The sequence below is a fragment of the Bidens hawaiensis genome, unplaced genomic scaffold (assembly GCF_021521415.1).
Source record: "Bidens hawaiensis isolate Kalapana, Puna unplaced genomic scaffold, B.hawaiensis_p1.1 tig00031153_1, whole genome shotgun sequence".
NCBI classification, from domain to species: Eukaryota; Viridiplantae; Streptophyta; class Magnoliopsida; order Asterales; family Asteraceae; genus Bidens; species Bidens hawaiensis.
In genome coordinates this window covers 112,163-132,327 of record NW_027495235.1, presented here as the reverse complement: position 1 = coordinate 132,327, position 20,165 = coordinate 112,163, and the positions used below count along the sequence as shown (strand labels likewise).

Below are 20,165 nucleotides of genomic sequence, written 5' to 3'. Positions count from 1 at the left end.
GTCAATTTCTAAACCGTCACGGTTGGGCCAGGTTGGTTCTGAAAAGGTTACACCCTACAAGGGCCAAGTTGATCCGTAGCACTGGCTACCAATAACTAGCTAGGTCCACGCTTAGTGATGTCGGAAGGAATAATCACAGTAATGATATTATTACAAAAGCATCAATCGCAAGTACAATTATTCTAGATGCATATGATAGATCAAGAGAATATTAATGTACCTAGGCTTATTGCATAGTACTCACTATCAAAGATTCATTAGAACTTGTAGAACCTTGTTGAAATTGTGTCGAAGAAGCACCCCCATTGGGTATCTCAGCACCATAGGGTATTTGACTCATGAGTAATAAACGCCAATTATCAATGTATGTCATCGAGTCTTTATCTATGTTAGGGAGTTGGCGTGATTTAAGGATCTTTAGGATTTTTATTGATTCCCCAAGAAGTCGGGCCGCAATTTTAATGTTCTCTTCCCTTTTCTCTATTGCATCATGGTGACACTTCATTTTTATAGCACATGGTAAGTTGGTAAAGCAAGCAGATAAAATATCTGCAATTATAGTTGAAATCCGTTCAAAGAGTTTTTCTTCATTCAACCAAAGTTCTTGTTCACTGAAGTGTAATAGAGTGTTGCTGATTCTGTACATGGAGCTTGCAAGTATGAACTTATGAGGTGATTGATCTATACTTGGCTCTTTTCTACTCCTAAATTGTATCATGATTTTTACTGCTTCGTCACCCAGCCATTTAAGAATCTCCTTTGAGGTTTCTCCTGCACGAGCCTTCTTTTGAAGATCGATTTGTAGCCATGCGTGGTATACTTCAATTTCTTTCCACACACGTCTTGCCGATTTTATTTCATTTACTAACTCACCTTTTGCATAAAGACTTTGTTCAATATGTCTGACAATTTGTAGGCCTTCCCTAATGCCGGCAAGTAACCCATTGAAATGATTATTTGCAACATTTGGAAGTGCAATAGCAGTTGCTGTTAATGTGACTACTACAAGACTCCAACAATTGTGAGTTTTTTGTGGATATAGAGGTTGGACTTGGTCATTGTCAAACCCTACCACTCCAAGGAATCCTGTAGATTTCTCTAGAAGCATCAAGAGATTACGTGGCTCTTTATTTTCAGATGCATTTAGAAGGTGAGTTATTGAATGGAGTGTATTTCTTAATACTCTCTTTGAAAGTTTCGCCTCCGCTTCAATCTGTACAACATACCTAGTATATTCTTCTATTTCTATGTTGAAATTTGGATCAAACAGATTTGCCACCCTTTTAAACCTTTTCAAATATGACTTGAAAAAATACCAACAAAATGAAAGTATGACCAAAAAGGTTTGTGGAACAAGACATATTAGTTTACATACGACTAAAACCGCAATATGAAGTGCTAAACAAAAGTTTAAAAATGTGTTTTTTACATTATGAAAAACGATTAGGAAATTGCGGCCTAGAATATGTGAATGGGCATACTTATGTTTCCAGTTTTGAAGCCTTTGGATCCAGTGTTTCTCAACATGGAGCACGTTTAAAATGTTCTTGCTCAATTTCTTGGATAGAGTGTAATGCCCGACAAAAGTGAAACATCTAAAAACCGGTGCAATACTACCTACTAAAACCCCAACTAATTGCACCATAAGAATTATTGCCGGTGACCACTTATAATCTGAATTCTCAAACTTGTTATACTGTACGTCAGTTATAGTGGGTCGAATATATAAACCGAAACACAAAACAAAGAGTGAGCATATAACCCCAAAAGCAGAAGAAACCGGTGAGCTAGCAATTTCAAATTGGGGGTTACGAGTTTCTGTCATCATCCAATACTTTTTAACATATAGCTTGAGTTCCTTGGAAGAAAACCTTTTCTCTTGATGACATGAAACTAGTTGTTGTGACTCCTTGTACTTATGTTCTAATTTGTTTCTAGTTGCTGAAATAGTCAAAGCCATTGAAAATGGCCACAGAAGGGGAAATATAAAAGGAATTGCGGTATAGAAGTATGACAAAGTATAAAACTGGATCCCCATATTTACAACAATGGTTACCACAAGGATAGCCAAGGCCAAGATGTTTGTTAGAAGCTCTTTGTCATCCATAAGTCCTAAAGAAGGGAGAAAATTGGCTAACATGGTGACCAAGAAAATGATGCTGATAATCTTTATGGAGTAAACGTAATCACTAGACGGATCAAGATCCACTGGTAGCTTCATTGCTATTGCGATAAGTGTTATGGTTGTAGCATTGAGAGTGAAATATTTATTTGGAAACCATAATTTCCATAGCCACAACCCGTGTATGAGATCGGCTGCCATTGCAAGTGTGCATATCAAAGATGCTACAGCAGTATACAAGCCCACCCACGGCATGGCGTCAACAGGAGATTGCCAAGCCATTGTAGAATCAAAGAAGGGAGAAATGAATATTGTGCTTAGATAATTAGCAGAGCAAAAGCCAAATTAACATGGTGATGTATATATATATATATGTGTATTAAAATTGTAAGAAACTCAAAGATATCTCTGGAAGATGTGTCAAGTTGTATGTTTCTTCAACGTATTCACACATAAATGAAAACAAATATAACATAAAAAAAATTAAATAAAAAAAGACACATATAGGGGCGTATCGATGCCTAGGCCATTTGTGCATGGGCTACTGCTCAACTTTGTGTCTTTGTCTGCTAAGTGCAAAAGAAAATCTATTCTCCGTTTTATGTGTCGAATACCCCTGAGCAAATATTAGGATGCCCCTAGGTCCAAAAAATTTATTTGGATGCTCTGAATTTTTTTTTCTAAATCCGTCACTACATATATAGTTACGTATATAATTGATCGCTAACATAAGAAGTTTTTTTAAAATTTCTATTTGGATTTTCCAGAAGTGAAACTATTTTTCTCTCTTATGTTATTCACCGACTCTTCATTTCATCGAGTCTATTCAGTAGCCGTTACTCTCGACCATCCATTCTCACTTCCCTGGTTTCCCATCAATTCCATCTTGTTTCCCTAATCTCGAGTTAAATAGATATATCAAATGAGTTTTGTTACTAATGTTGATTTGAGTTGGAGTAACAGAGTTATTGATTATTTAATTTATTACTGTAAAGTCACCAAGATTATTAGCCCGTGATGTTTCTCCCCTTTCCTTTTCAAAGGGCCACCTAACATATGGTTGAAAGTTTGCAAAGAGCATTATTGTGCTAAGCTTGACTCAAAGTAAACGGTTGCCATGTCACGAAGAAGCATCAAGAAATTATACAATTAATAGTTCTACTAATTGATTATCTTCACACGTTAAGCTACTGTAGCACTTCTAAATATCCAAAAAGTATTCCATACGTTATGTCAACTGAATATGAAAAGTTAATGTGAGAAATATATACAAAAGATGACTACTAATTTGTGATATGCACATACAAGTATTGAAGGATAAAACGGCAAAACGAAATACAGCTCGCCGAGGTACATCCCATCTTACTAGTATTGTGGATAGGGGTGTCGTTGAGCCCGGGCTTAAGCTTGAGCCCCTCTCGTTTCCAGTAGTACTTGAGTGTATTTTGTAAGTAGTTTTACAAGCTTAAGATTGGCTTGTTTACTAATCAATAATTAATAAACAATATAAGTATTTATATCATACATATGTATATATAATTAATTTTATATTACATATTATCTAGCTATTCTTGTCGTAACTTCATATATAATTATAATATAAATATATAGTTATTATATTAACTAAAGTTTATATTAATAGAAGGTTGGTTGAGTTTCACTAGCCTACTTAAGATGGATAGGTGAAGCTCATGTTGGCCTCTTTTTATTAAAGAAACTTATTTTCAGGCTAATACTCAGACTTGATCTGCTTGTTTAAGTTTGGTTCGATTCGAGCTTTTAGCTAGCTGATTTTCTATTTGACACGTTTACCTACAACTGCAGAATAACTTTAAAAACTCGGTAAGAATATATAACTCCACAAAATATGCAAACCGATGTGGGTAGATTTCATAGCACTAATTAATGTATTCACAAATCACAAGAAAAGAATGGCCTTGGGCCTTGACCAAATTTTTCTGAGCCCAATTAACATGCAGCCCCTCAGACTGATGCCAGATTTTTAGCCTTTTAGGTGAAGAAGCGGGCCCAAGAGTTGGCTCGTGAATTACAACTAAAGGTGAAAAAAAACCGGTTTGGGCCCGCCAACTCGATTCGTAACCTAACCGCTTTAAAAAAACCAGTTTAGCCCGACCCATCCTGCTAATAACGTTTTGTAGTTTCCAAGATTAGGAATTGCCTTTTCTTCGCATGGGCGGAACCGGAGGACGTCAAGAGAGTCCACAACTGATCTCTCCTTCATGAGAATTTATTGGATTTTATATACAAAATCTAATAATTTTATTGAATAAGGTTAGAACTCTCTAGTTTAACCAGGAGAAGAGAAGAGTACACGTGATATGAAAGTTAATAACTGTGCATACAACGCTTCTTTAGTAGTTTGGAAACGTCCAACTATCACTTCATTCACGACTGATTTAGTGATACCATCACCATTCAATCGTAATTATATTTTTAAAACTCTGACAACAAAGCTCGATGGTTAAAATTCAATTTAACAAATCAAATTGAAGAACACTCAACAATTTGACCAGTGAATTAACTAAAAAATCAAACTAGTAATGGATTAATAAAATATCAAAACTTCAGCAACTGGACCAAAAAATTAACTAATAGTCAAAGAAGTGATGTACGATTGTGTGAACCAGATTTCAAAGATTCAAAGTCTTTAACCTTCAAACCCTTTCATTTAAAGTTTAACAACCACCCTAAAACTTTCAAACCCATACATTCAAAGTCTAACAACCCTCTTATAATGTGACACTAGGTTAGAGCCCACACGGATGAAAATATAATAAAAATAAAAAATATATAATATTTAAATTCAGTTATTTCATATTAATTTTTATTTATGACTTTTTTAATAAGTGTTGACATATTATGCACTATAATTTTAAGTTGAAAACAAAACGTTGGTGTTAGATTTATTTTAAAAATAAAATATTCATAGCGATATTGTTATATTAAATATTGTGTGTATAAAGATGATATTATGACAAAATGTTGTCACATATTTAAAAACTAAATTTACAAAGACTAAGGTTTGGTTGTAAAAGAAAATAAATAAAAACATATTATATTATAAAATGAGAAGAGAAATGATGAACTATCTTAAATGGTTGTGTTAAAGAAATATAGGAAGACAATGCGATGTTGTGAATTATAGAAATGTTAACAACTAAGTATAATTTTGGTTTTATACTTGAAGAGAAATTATATTTATATATGTTAAGTCAAAAATTCTAACACAATTACCACTTTAGTAGGGTTGGTAAACCTTTATCACACAATAATTTATTTTTCAAAGTTTTATAAAGCCATACGGGTTATGGGCTATAATAGGTAAGCGGGTCATGCGCCATGATATAATAGGAAACGGTGACATGGCATCTACTTGGCATCCTATGTAGAGTACTTAGTTAAATGACATGTGCACAACTTGTTTGCATTAATAGTATACTTAGATTAGATTCAAATCCTAGAAATCACAAATACAATAGCTATATAGCATTCAATATCCATTGAAATTCAGTGGTAATTTACCTAATGCTGTCTTGTTTCTCAAAGAGTAGTCACAAATTGCATTTGCTCTTTGTTTGTGCAAGTTATGTTGAATACTTGAGTGTTTACATGTAAGGGGCATGGATCAGGTTCAGGGTTTTTTTGTTTATATATAACAAAAAGGAGCCTAAAGCCTTCACATGAGGATTTAAAAAGCACTTGTTTTTTAAACCAAATGGCCCAAGTTTAATCTACTAAGTTGAGATTTGAAATAATAACCATGATAATGGTATTCGACATACACAAAAATAACAGGTAGGTTACTATGGACATATATGCCAAATCATTAGAAGATCTATGAATATGCATTTGTTACATAGTAGATATATATTATGAGTGATTCACCAAAACTTGAAGAGCGTGGTTCCCATCTAGAGAAGCTTCGTCATTGGGTAATTGACTCTTGGGTAGTACACGCCACTTTTCAATGTATGCCATAGAGTCTAGATCAATGTTTGGAAGATGGCGTGTTTTAAGGATTTTTAAGGATCTTTTTGGATTTACCAAGAAGCTAAGGAGCATTGCGAATGTTGTCTCCCTTTTTCTCAATTGCATGGTGATGACAATTCATTTTTATAACATGTGGTAGCTGGCAATATCCCAGCGTTGAAACACGGATGTTAGTAAAATGCGAGCGTTACGACGATGAATCGACACGAATTCAGTCAGCATCGGCTGCGTTCGTTATGATATATATAGACACGAATTCGGTCAGTAAACTTGCAATTGGTAAAACCTGAGCGTTGTTGGTAATGGGCTTTAAATAACGCCACGAGTCTGCGTAAACTCGGTCGGTTTCTTTCAAGTTTGTTATGTTACCGGAACTAAAACAAAAAAAAATTAACATTTGGTCGGTTTCCATTACATTTATTATGGTAACTGAACTAAAAAACAAAACTTATCGATCAATACGGTGCCGCCAAGTGACCCAATAGGCCACTTGCGGCACCAAACTTCTTATTTATATTATAGTAATAATATCCATTCAAGAAGTTCTTCATCATTTGGCCAGGTTTCTTTCCCATTGCAATACAACATTATAGTCTCGTTGATTTTGTACATGGCACCCGCAAGTATAAATTTGTTTGGTGAGTGATCTATACTTGGCCTTTTGCTGCTCTTAAACTTTATCATAATTTTTGCAGCTTCATCAACCAACCATTTAAGAATCTCCTTTGATGTATAATTTCCCTTATAGACCTTCTTTTGAAGATGGATTCCTAACCATGTGCGATATACTTCAACTTCTGTCCATACACGTCTTGCAGCATTTCTTGCCTTTCTTGAGTCACCGTCTTGATAGAGGCATTCTTCAATATGACTTATAATTTGGAGGCCTTCCCTTATGCCGGAAAGTAACCAGTTGAAATGACCATTTCCAGTACTGTTAAGAAGTGCAATGACAGTTGTTGTCAACGTTACTGGTGCTAGGCTCCAACACATGCGAATTTCATCCGGATATAAAGGAGGGACTTTGTCATTGTCGAACTCCACTACTCCATTGAATCCGGTAGATTTCTCTAGAAGCATTATAAGTTTACGTAGTTCTTTCCTTTCAGATGCAAGGAGTTGAGTCATCAAGTGGAGCGTATTTTTCAATATTTTGTTTGAAAGCTTTCCTCCGCATCAATTTGTACAACATACCTAGTATATTCTTCTATTATTGAGCTCTCACTGATATTAGGTGTGTTTACTTTCTTTTTAAACCTTTTCAAAAAGGACTTGAAAAAATACCAACAAGAGAGTAAAATCACAAAAGTTCTTGCAACAAGACATGTTGTTTTGCATATAACCAAAACGGCAATATGAAATGTCAAATAAATGTTCAAAAATGTGTTTTTTATGTTTTGGAAAACAATTTTGCAATAGCGTCCTGGAATATGTGAATGAACATGGACACATTTCCATTGTTGAAGCCTTTGTATCCAGTGTTTTTCAACTTGAAAAACTTTTAAATTCTTTTTGATCCATTGCTTTGAGAGATTGTAATTACCAACATATGCGAAACATCTGAAGATCGGTGCTATACTACCTACCATAATCCCAAAAGTTTGAACTAGGAAAATTATCTTGAGTGACCACTGATAATCTGAAGTACCAAACCAATTATGTTGCATACCTCTTATTGATTTTACAAATGCTACACCTGAAATCAAAGCAAGGTATGTGCATGGAACCCCATAAGAAGAAGAAACTGGTGAGCAAGCAACTACAAACTGGGGGTCGTGAGTTTCTGCCATCATCCAATAACTTTTAACATAACGTTTTAGTTCCTTGGAGGAAACCTTTTTTCTTCATGAATTGAAACCAAATGTCGTGACTCATTGTATCGGTGTTCTAATTTTTTCTAGTTGATGAAATTGTCAAAGCTACTGAAAATGGCCATAGAAGAGGAAATATTATTAAAGGAATTCTTGCAAAGGATAATAAGCGCACCTCAGTAAAAGTTTGGATACATATATTGACAATAACGGTGATCACGAGAATACCCAAGGCCATAATATTCATTAGAAGCTCTTTGTCATCCATAAGCCCTAATGATGAGAGAAAATTGGCTAACATGGTTATGAAGAAAGCGATGCCGCTCACCTTTGCACCATAAACTTCGATCAGTGTCAGAAGTTAGATCCATATTGCAATAAGCGTGATGGTGGAGGTGTTGAGAGTGAAATATACGTTTGGAAACCAGAGCTTCCATTTCCGAAACGCGTGGACGACATCGAGTGTCATTGCAATGGTACAAATCAATGAGGCGATCGCAGTATACAAGCCAACCCACGGCATGGCATCTTTAGGAGATTCCCATACCATCATGCTAGATGAGGGATGAACAAAGATTCTCAAAAGCAAGAACCAACTATATGTTTTTAAATACTAAAAGAAGGTTACAAAGATATTTGTTGCAAACTTTTAGAAGGAGTGATCATATATTTGTTTATTGCATATTGTTTGTGGAATGGTTCTTTAGCAATGGGCCACCCAATTAATTTGTGCAATTTTTCTTCCCCTTTCCAACCACCTAATCAATCTGTGGTGGACTGGTATTATTCTAATTTTTTCTACGGATGTCACGTCAAATATTTCAAATTACGGTCAACTTTTAAATTGCTAGACAAGCCTAGGAATTATTCATGACGTACCATTAAGAAAAATAAAAGATTTAATTTGCTTTGACCATTCTCAACCAAGGGTTCAAACACACTGAAAAACATGCCTAACAAATTAGATTCCCAATCATATTTCAAAAACATTTTCTCTAACTCTACAAATATTCTTACATATATTTGACGTGCGTCGAATGCAGCAAATAAAGAGATAAACCTTGTCACACTAAGAATAATATGAATGAAAGTAAAGCTTGTTTCCTTGAAGATACAAATTAAATGAGTTTATACCACAAGACATGTGCAAGTACACTTATTATGGAAACAAAGTAAAATCAATGGATTAGAAACCTCAAGACTAGAGAAAAATATAGTAAATTAATCAAACTAACACTTGCAAAATTTTAATTTGTTTTAACTATGAAAATTTCCACCAACGATTACTAAATTGCATTGTAAAATCAAATCCGGAAAGGCAATTCCAACACTAAGGTAATTTCTTGAATCATCTTACGGTCATTAACAATTATGGCGTAATGATCTTCTATGTAAATGGTTTGTGTCTATACTAAACTAGAGTTTTGCCCAGCGCGTTGCGCCGGGGCGAGTATGTAAAACACAGACGATGATACACCCAAGTGTTGTTGGTCCCGAAAGTTGAGGCGGTGAGTCCGCGCGAATTTGGGCCATTATCTGCTACATTTGTTACGGTATAGAAACTGGTAAAACCTAAGCGTTAAAACCCATAAAAGTAAATTCGTCTAAGAAACATATTAAACTATTAACATATAAACAAATAGAATATTCGACGTTTGTTTGGTTGATAAACTCGGGCGGTGGTAAAACCCAAGGGTTTTCGGTCACGGGCATTGAGGTGGTACTCGGCACCAGTTGGGTATTTTCGTTATGGTACTGGAGCTAAAAAATGGGAAAAAAAATAAAATAATTTGAGATGGACCAATGGGGTAGCTTAGGTTGGTAAACTTGGGTGTTGGTAAATCTTCGAGTGTTGAGGTTGTGAGTCTACACGAATTCGATCGGTTTCTGTTATATTCGTTACGATACCGGAATAAAAAGAAAAGGAAAAAAAAACAAAATGGCAACGACTAATACGGTGCCGCCAAGTGATCCAATTAACACTTAGCGGCACCAAACTTGCTAATTATATTATAGAATAATACCATGTCTTTCGAACATCCATTTCATTTAATGTTTAATTAAGCACAGCTCATCGATTAGAGCCAACTCATTACTCTAATCTCACGTCGTTCAAATATTAGCATGTGGGTCACGATAACAGGAGTATCGATAATAATTAGCCACACAAGTCCTTCGAAATGTTCAATTAGACTAAGGGGGTGTTTGGGATTCCTTATGTTTGCCTTCTTATAACTTATGACTTATGATAAGTTAAAAAAAAGTGTTTAGGTTTTCTTATTATGTGAGAGGAAATGTTGATAAGTTACACATTTGTAACTTATGACTTCTCCTTATAAGTTATAAGGAGGTGAAAATAAGGAATCCCAAACAGCCCCTAAATGATACTATAATATTGGTGAGTTCTGAGTACTCGGTCTAGGCAAGAAATACTCGGGGATTACTCGTCGAGTACTCAAGTTAATCAAATTTACTAACTAGCATATATCGAAATAGGTCCGGGGTTGAGATCAATAATCATGCAAAGAAACCATTTGAATAAACGGAACTCATAATCCTTTCATATAAGTATCAAATCAAAATTGAAGGCACAAACCCTAACGTTGAAATTAAAATTTATTTAGTCTGACGTAGCGGCTAAAGCGTGAAGGTTCAATAAATAAAAATAATAAAAAGTGACGGAAAAAACCAAAGAATAAATAGTTCTTGTCTTCTTGACTTCCTGAAATCAACTAACAAAAAGGGAAATCCGTTTGCTTTCTTCTTTGCTCCGGTTTGTGCAGCCCAACTAAAGCCCAAATCAGAACTAATTCATGGCCCAATTACATGTGTTGATTCTTGATTTTGTTGTACTTATGTTCAAATACAAAAGAAAGAAACATTTTCTTAAATCATTATTCTTTACTTGGTAAGAGTTAAAATAATTAAACAATGATCATGAATTAAAACATTTTCCGACTTTCAAAGTTTGTCGTCACTCGTAACCATCCAAAACTATAAAAACAATATTAACAACCCAAAGTAGAATCCGTTTCAATAAAATAAGTGTTGTACAATGTAACAAGAAATTTGGATTTTATAAAACTTCCCCTTTTATTTTGTTTCTTTTTATGGTTTGCTATTCTTAACGTACGTTTTTATCGTAGGTTTTTTTCTTATGGAATAAAAAATGAAATTTGGATTTTGAATTTCCCATTATATTTTATGTTTTTCCTAAGGTCTGCTATTTAATTATGAACATAAGCGAATTATGTAAAATTTATCATGTACTTATAGATGATAAGGGTTAGGTTATAATAGGAATGATAGTTTTTGTAAGAAGGATAAAAAATATTCTTGGCCATTGATTTTGAACATGGAGGTTTGAGATCAGTTTAGGAGGAAATCAAGTGTGAACATAAGGGGAAGAGTATAAAAGGAATAACACATTTGTTGACTTTCTCTCTTCACATGCAAGGCACATGCCAAATTCCGCAATTATTTTAAAATGTCCATAACTTTTTTTTACTACGTTTTTGTTGAAAACAAATTCACCGTAATAACGAGTGTCTTTTTATCTTTAATATGAGTACCATATTGTAATATAAAAATTAAAAACAAAATTAGTGGGTTTTTTACAAATTGTGTTTACCAAATGTTTTATAAAATTGTGTTATACAATAGTATTTTTCATTGTGTTTTTTCCATTGTGTTTTTACATTGTGTCATACAGTTATGTTTTTATCATTATGTTTTTTTTTTCATAGTGTTTTTTCCATTATGTTTTTTACATTGTGTTTTTCATAGTATTTTCCATTGTGTTTTTTCGGACTTTTCCGGCGAGGTGGTGGCGGTGGGTGGCGGGTGTGGTGCCGGTGGGCGGTGGAGTGGTGGTGAATGTAGGAGATGAGTGAAGATGTAAATGGGTTTTATATAAGTGGGTTTTTGAAATTAATGTAAGTGGGTTTTGAGATTAAAGTAAGTGGGTTTTGATATAAAAGTGTTAAGACAAAAATACCCTTCTTCCTAGCCTTCTTAGAAAAATCAAACTTCTTATTTGAACCTAACCCTAGATGATAAAACTAAAATATTATGTAATGAGATAGTAAATAACTAAATGCACACTAAAAAGTAAAGATATTTGTGGTTTTCTTATAATAGTATTGATCAGACCGGTCGTTATGGGCGCCCTTCTGGGCGGTCTTGGGGCGCGGTGGGCACCGCACATCGTCGCGGGGCGCCGTGGGTGCGGTGCAGAACTAACGACCGGCGCCTTCTCTCTCTCTCTCTTCCTGTCATACACACACATACACACTTACATATGCATTTACATACATATATATATATATATATATATATGTATGTATATAATGGGTCGCCTAAGAAGCTTTAAACCATAGCGGAAAGTTATGGAGTAGGGCTTTGAAGCCCTAAGTGCCCACATGACGCTGATACGGCACTGTGAAGGGACTTCAATGCCTCCCACCATAACGGTTAGTCTCAATGATCGTATTTCACAAAAGGAAAATTGATAACTCATGCTCTTTCATTGTTTTTCTTCAGGTTTTATTTAATTATCCTAAAGATAATATACAAATTCTGTATATTATTTAGTTTAAGAATGTCATTGGAAACAATAGAGTTAATTGTGTAATCACCCTTTTGGTCAACACTATTTTACAGAATTGCACTATGTAGTGCTTTTTACAGATGTCATCCCGGTGGTCTATACTTTTTTGCAATCGTAACTGATTGTTAAGCTATGCAGTTAACTCGGTCGATATATCGCCGATATATCGCTTATCGGAGCCACGGTAAGATCTCGGTGCAAAATGTAGGTCATAATATCGGTCCCGATATTATCGGTGATAATGACCGATGCCGATATTTTGCTCAACAATATCGGTTGTATCACTGATATTCTCGGTTTGGGGCAAATTTATGTTTTTGCTTACATGATTCACTGGTATGGTTATGATTTCCGCTACAAGGTTGTGCTTCGGGACAAGATATCGACTTTATGGGTGTTTTCGGCGGAAATTCTACCGGAAACGATGAAGAATGAGGTGAGCAGCAGCAGAAAGTTGAAGAAGCGAAGAAAGAAGAGGCGACTGTGATGAACGTGTTTTTTAGGTTTAAACAAGTTAATTTTCATATTTACACCCTTTTTCTTTCACTAGTTTACATAAAAGATGTAAAATGACAAAAATAAGTTTATCTTTATAACAATTAACAACTCTAATCTTCACTACTTTACATTTTGGTCCTTAAACTTATAAATTTATATATAAAAGTTACAAAATTAACATTATATTCATATACAATATATATACACATATAAATTTATGCATGATATTTAATAACCGATATCTCACCGCAAAAAACGATATATTATGTATCGGTCCTTGACCGATATCCGATATTCTTCCGCATTAACTGCTTAGTTATTAAGTCAAACTTTGACTTCTGTTAGAGCTTGTATGAAAAAACCATACTACCCTCGATAAAATTCGTGTAAAAAGACCACGCTTATTTGAAATCACTTTCCTTTTCTTTTACTGATGTATATTTAGGTCCGTAATGAATAAGTTTTATTAACACGACAACCACACTCACAAAAAAATAAGTGACTGCAGCGCAAAGGACCGCGTGCCATTTTGACAATGCAAATTTTGTTTATCCCCAATTTACAATCGAAAAAATGTATGTAACATCACTCATCACATATTTTCAAATATTAGACTATACATGTATGATCCAATTAATTGACCGGTTTTGCAAATTAACCACTATATATACATCATCATCATCGTACTCAGTATATCCCACCAATAGCAATGCTATGGTAGGGTCTGAGGAGGGTAAGATGTAGACAGTCTTACCTCTATCCCATGGGGATAGAGAGGCTGCTTCCGGTGAGACCCCCGGCTCGATAGTAGTTTTGCATCAAGCCTTGGACATAAGGCACATAGCACTCAATCATCAGGGACACCGGCTGATTGGTGCATGTGCTTTTGTCTTTCGGCTATCAACGCCACCACATGATGCCTGATTAACCTTCCGCCACTTTTAACGTTATTTTCACGAGATTAGTAAAATAACGTCAAAATTAGTGCACTTTTACTTTTGCCCACCCGAGGGTTCACACATATATACATTATATGCGCGCACCGCAAGCAGGGCGTAACCACTATATATACAAAAGCTACAAAAGACGGAAAACTATTTTCCTTTTTTCAAATTAAGCAATTTTAGACAATTTCCAACTGTTGGTATGCAATGAAAGCTAGTATGAACATGCATTGATGCTTGGGGTTACTGGTGCTTGCAGAAAACCCAGCAGTATTATTTATTTTTTATATATTTATTTGCAGAGGCTACGTATATTTTTATTGTTGCACAGTGTTATTTTAATTATTTCCTATATTCGTACTTTATCTTTTAATAAAATAAATTATTAGTAACTATATATTTACCAGCCTATGGATCAGCGATGTCTAGGATCTAGCATGCATCAGTACTATGAGCATCTTCAGCTGTTTACGGATTAACTCATTTCACGAAAAAAAATAAATAAGGATTTTCCTATTTGTTTTCGAAGTTATACAGCATTATTAAATTTAAGTATATCATATTAGAATCAACCTATGATATGTGCGAACACCGGAATGTATTTTTCACTCGTAATGTAAGATATGTAATTATAATTATGAAAAATTGGGTTTTAAATAATTCTAACTATATTAACTACTAGTTTTTATCTCCCATGTGGGGTTTTTTACATTATTTGTTTCTAATATGTATGAACTCTTTTAGATTTTAAAAATATACTTAGGATTTGATAATAAAAGGGTTTCATAAATAAATGAGATGTTATAACCGGGTTAAAAGCTATCATGTTTTGGTGAAACCTATGGCCTGCTTATTTTTTTTACTATAAAAATTATTTCTTAATTATAAATAATATCTTTTTTTTAAATCGGATATTAATTTTTAGTATACCCCTGTTTATATGATTTTCATATCGAATATTTGGTGAAATTAATTTTTAAACTAATGAGATGTTATAACCCGTTTAAGGGCTATATGGAGTTGTGAGACCTATACCCGTGAATTCGGGTCAAATGCATGAAAAGCCTGCATTTACAAATAAAACAATCAGATGGCTTGAGAAAATGTAGGAAGCAACCAGAGAGCTTTTAAAGGTTTCGTTTATATATATTTAAGATAAGATTGGCAAATAACAGTTCCAACTAAATAAATGTTTGCTGACGGTCACATTTTTTAACATATTTGCTTTCAACGATCCGCGACTAACAGAATCCTAATACCGTTAGTCACCGGTCATATATTGGAAAAACGTTTTTTATCAGAAAACACAGCATTTCCGTCCCAAACTTCTTTGTAACCTTGTATCAGACCTTTAGAAACTTTTTTTTTAGTAAAAGTCTCAATTATTGAGATCACCAGATGCCTAGAACCACCATCGTAGTCAGTTGGCGCTACTCAAATGGTGGTGGTGTTCAAGTGGTGGATGTCAACGGTGATGGTGGTATTTAGGAGGTGGTGGTCAGCAATGGTGTTCAGGCGGTGGTTGTCAGCGACATTGGTGGTGGTGTTGTTTAGGTGGTGGTCAGCAGTGGTGTTCAACGGTGATGTTCAGGTGGTGGTGATGGATTGCTGGTGGCGGTGGTGCTCAGGTGGTGGTGTGTTCAGATTGAGTTTTTCGCTAAAAAAGAGGTTGTGTTTTTCGACTAAAAACGTTTTTTCTGAAAATTAGCGACTAACGATGAGCTAACTCGATGAGCTAACTAGGACAAAATAAAAAGTTTGGATAATTTAACTAAAACATTGATGAAACTTGTTATCATTTATTAAGTTTTCCTTTTATTTAACCTAAAGTAATTTTAATTCAAACAATATATTATAAAATAAATATATATGTAATAGTATCTTTGTTGGTTTTACCACAAAAGAATATCATAGTCGATAATGTATTATATTAACATTCTCTATGACTTGCCCTCCATTTCACCGTCTCCTTCTCCCACTTTCTCTACATTTCTCTTGGAATCCTTCACGGAAATCCATGCAACTTTAGTAATATGTGTTTTAATAGCTACAATTTTGTATTTTAAACTATGCTGTACGATACAATATTTTTAAGCTTTTTCAAAGATTACTTAATTTTACATAATCATTTATTTAAAGTAATATTGTCGTTATGTAACACAAGCTCTCATAACTTTGTACTACTAAGTAGAATTTTGTGCATTAAATATTTGTTGATGGTTTTGTTAACTTATAAATGGATATTATTACAATATCAAACTAGCTTGTTGTATTTTGTAATAATGCATGACGTCGAAAATGAAGACCGTCAACTCGATCTGAGATAAAACTTGTCGATGAAGGAGATAATCTGTAGTCAATATGCTTGATGTTACATTGGTGTCTGGAATGCATATGAATGATAATATCTCGAACTTGGTAGTCGCTTATGCTAAAAGTTTGATACTCAGATTTGATTGATTTGGAAAGAGGGAAAATCATAGTTTTCCAAGGAACAAAGCTTAGTTCAATAAAGAACATGGAGGAAACTTTTGTCACTTTTTACCCTTTGATGAGAAATACATTCAATAACTATACGATTATTCATATTATTCAAATTGGGTTATTCTAATTTTTAATTTTTGAAAATAAATTAAAATTTTGAATTATTATTTGAAAATATATTAAAAATTTGAATTACTATTTGACTTACATGTGTGTATACGTGTGCGTGTGTCTGTCTGCTGTTTTTTTTTTTTTTTGGAGGGAGGGGGGGATTATCAGGACTCATTTGAAAACCAATCCGTTCGAAAAGCATAGATTTGAATTCCCCTTGAAAAACCAAATTCAGTGAGTTTGGGTGGTGATAAATGACTCGAGAATTTGAAAACCAAATTGAATTCGATTTAAAGTTCACTTTTCAAGTATGATTCGAATAATAACATTCTCATTCAATAACATATTGTATTCTGTAGGCCAGTTTTTTACACTCTAGTCTCCACCTTTTACAAATGGCTTGGGTTATACATACACCATGGAGGTTATTCAAACACCATGAGAGCCTATACGAGTCGTACGGGGGTCTATACGACTCGTATAGGTGTAAATTCAAGTCATTTTCAGTCAAAGTGTCAGTTTTTATTTATTTGTATCGTATAGCCCCTATACGAGCCGTGTAGGGCTATACGACTCGTATAGAGTCTGTTTGACTCGTATAGTTTTTTTTTTTTTTTACAAAATATTAAAAATAGCATCTGAGTTAGTTACAAAAGAGAAACACGTAATTTAAAAGTAAATATTTTGCTTCACACATAACAACCTATGAACAACATGAGTGTTTCTGGGTAACGAATTTTTAGATGTGGTCATGCAATCCATTTTGGTTGACACCCATATGAGTTATCTAAGCTTTTGAAATATAATTGCTATAAAAATAATTTCGTTTGCTAATATAGATGTTTTTACTCGTGTTAACTTAGCTTTTGAAATATAGCTTTTTTAAACTTATAGTAGATCAATGCCTTATAGATACATGACGAATGAAATAGAAGTTGTTAGGTGACGAATTATAAAGAAACACACGAATCTTACATGGTTTGAGCAAGAAAAGCTGATACCTTGGGTGTACTAGTCGTATACCATCTATGTCATTTGAGGCCCAAAAGTTGCTGATATGGTCATGATGGACGCCCTCGTAGCCTTCCGCCACACATATGCTCTTAAGAAAGGCTCACTAATTAAAAACAAAGATGTAAAATGACATTAATATCTCATGTGGGGATTGTGTGGTCTTCCTTGAAGAATCAAAACATACTTTGTTGAAACGACTCAACGAGTGATCATGTGTGTAAACAATGATAGAAAGTAGGGGCCATAGGAAAAAATCAATAATTAAAAAAAAACAAAAAGAAAAAAACACCAGCCATTTACATAAGTCACGAATTATTAATTAATTAATAGCACAGGATTTTCTTTCATTAAAAACATAAAAGTTTGAGTTAAGTTATGAACTTAACAAAATAGGTAGGAAATTAAAAAAAAAACAAGAAATTGTGTATGGACATATCTATATGTGTGTCCGATCAATGGATAAATGCTGTATGAAATTGGATATTTAACCTTGTGTTATTCACTAATCCAAGTAGAGTACATGTTAAGCTTATGTACTAAACCTATAGCCTTTAAAATTATAAATCTAATTGCAATTTTACGTACATATTTATTTTATTAAAAATATATCACAAATTATTATTATTATTATTTTCTTTTAAATGTGTTATTTTGTGAAATGCACAAATTGTGTGGGTATACTTATCGGGTTAAAGTCATAAATTCTTTTCGTCTGATAGAGCAAGGCACATGATCACATGAATTTCTTTCTCCCTCTAATTTACTTTTGTTAAATTTACCAAAATTAAGTTAAAGTCGGGCACATGGTCACGTGACTAACTTTATGATAAAAGGATAATTTATTATAAAAAAATACATAACCTTATTATAAAAATCATATTTTTCATGTAACGTAACCGATGTTATATCATATTAATTGCAAGATTAATCATATATATATGTATGTAAAAGCCTAAAAGGTTAGGAAACCTTCTTTGATTAACGAAGAGTGTTGGGATTAAACATAAACAACTTTTAATGCAAGAAGTATAATTGCACTAAGATACGTCAAATACAAATAAATTTAACGTGTTAAATATAAATATAGTTAAATTAATTAAGACAATAACAGGGTAGCACCTATCATTCTACAGTTTTTCAATTATAGTAATTATTATATTTCCTCTACTTCCTTTTTTTTATAGTATAACTACCTAAAATAAATTTAGAGTAATAGTAACAACTACTCTAGTTATTTATAAGTTAAGTAGGTTAAATTCATTTGTACCGAATCTACTTATATACATGCATACACATACATACATACATACATAGAGAGAGAGAGGGAGAGAATTATTAAGAAAAAAAACGTCGAAAAACTGGACGGTCTTTAGTTCTACATGTAAAAAATTCATTTATGATTTTTAAATTTTTTTTTTGTAAATAAACACATGTAGATAACACTCTAATAAAAAAAACTCGTATTTAATAAAGAGAGACAAAAATTATTGCTCTTATTACCTTTTTAAAATATTATTATTTTACTAAAGCGACTTCTACACGTGTTTATATATAAAAATTCTGAAAAAAATATATAAAAATAAGTTCTTTATATGAAAAATAATCTCTCTCTTGTTTATTTTCCAATAACCACCCATATATATGTGTATGTTAATTTGAAAGTACTTTTTATCCGAATCTCACATTAATAGGTCCTAACAAGTATCTTAAATATGTTAAGAAAATCAGGGGTGTCAATCACGTCGGGTTGGCGGGTTAACGGGTTAATGGGTTTCGGGTTAGCGTGTTGAGATTCTTCAACACTAACCCAATCCATATATTTATTCGTGTCGGGTGGTGTCGACCTATTTAAATTTGTGTCGTGTTCGGGTTGTGTTTCGGATCAACTCATTTTACTTTCTTATGCGAATATGAACATTACCTATTGACTTATTAATAAATTAAATAATTAATTACTCTTATTTGTTTAAAAGTTGTTAATAGTTTGTGATATATCTAATTGTTTTTATGTATTTATCTCTCATTCTCAATTAACAAACTTCTATTCACATATTTAACTCAAGATAAAAACAAATAAATGGAAATAACCAGAGAATGGACGGTTAGAACTAATAAAATAAAAATGTTGGAAGTAAAAGTAGATAAAGTAGTTTTAAAAAAATTAGTTTTTTTTCTTTTAAAAGTTAATTGGTATATGAAAAATTAAAAATCTAAGTATTTAACTTTAAAAAATTTTAAAATTTATTATCTCTAAAATCAAAATATTAACTTCTGTAAAATTCTTAAACGGGTTAATAGGTCAACCCAATTTTTAACGGGTCGGGTTCGGGTTGACCCGTTTTTAAACCGTGTTGAGTTCGGGTTGACCTATTTAGGAAAACAGATCGTGTCAGCCGACCCAAAACCTATATTTTTTTCGTGTCGGGTTTTGGGTGTCACACCCCGACCAAAGGCGGCGGAACATGCCGAGGTGTAACGATTGTCCATAAGCACATGACACTAATTAAAGTGACAGTATTTAATAAACTCATTTCATTTCACAACATCGAAAATGTCACATA

The 20,165-nt window shown here is 33.4% G+C and overlaps 1 protein-coding gene across 1 annotated transcript; it reads right to left on the bottom strand.

Annotated features, from left to right (window-relative positions):
* Window positions 1-226: 226 nt before the first annotated feature.
* LOC143581714 (uncharacterized) lies at window positions 227-2,404 on the bottom strand. Its single transcript, XM_077064430.1, has one exon. It carries the CDS (start codon window positions 2,402-2,404, stop codon window positions 227-229), a length of 2,178 nt encoding a protein of 725 aa, XP_076920545.1.
* Window positions 2,405-20,165: the final 17,761 nt, after the last annotated feature.

What these genes read in the sequence shown, in the direction of transcription:
- LOC143581714 (XM_077064430.1), bottom strand. Translation starts at nt 2,404, where the DNA reads ATGGCTTGGCAATCTCCTGTTGACGCCATGCCGTGGGTGGGCTTGTAT.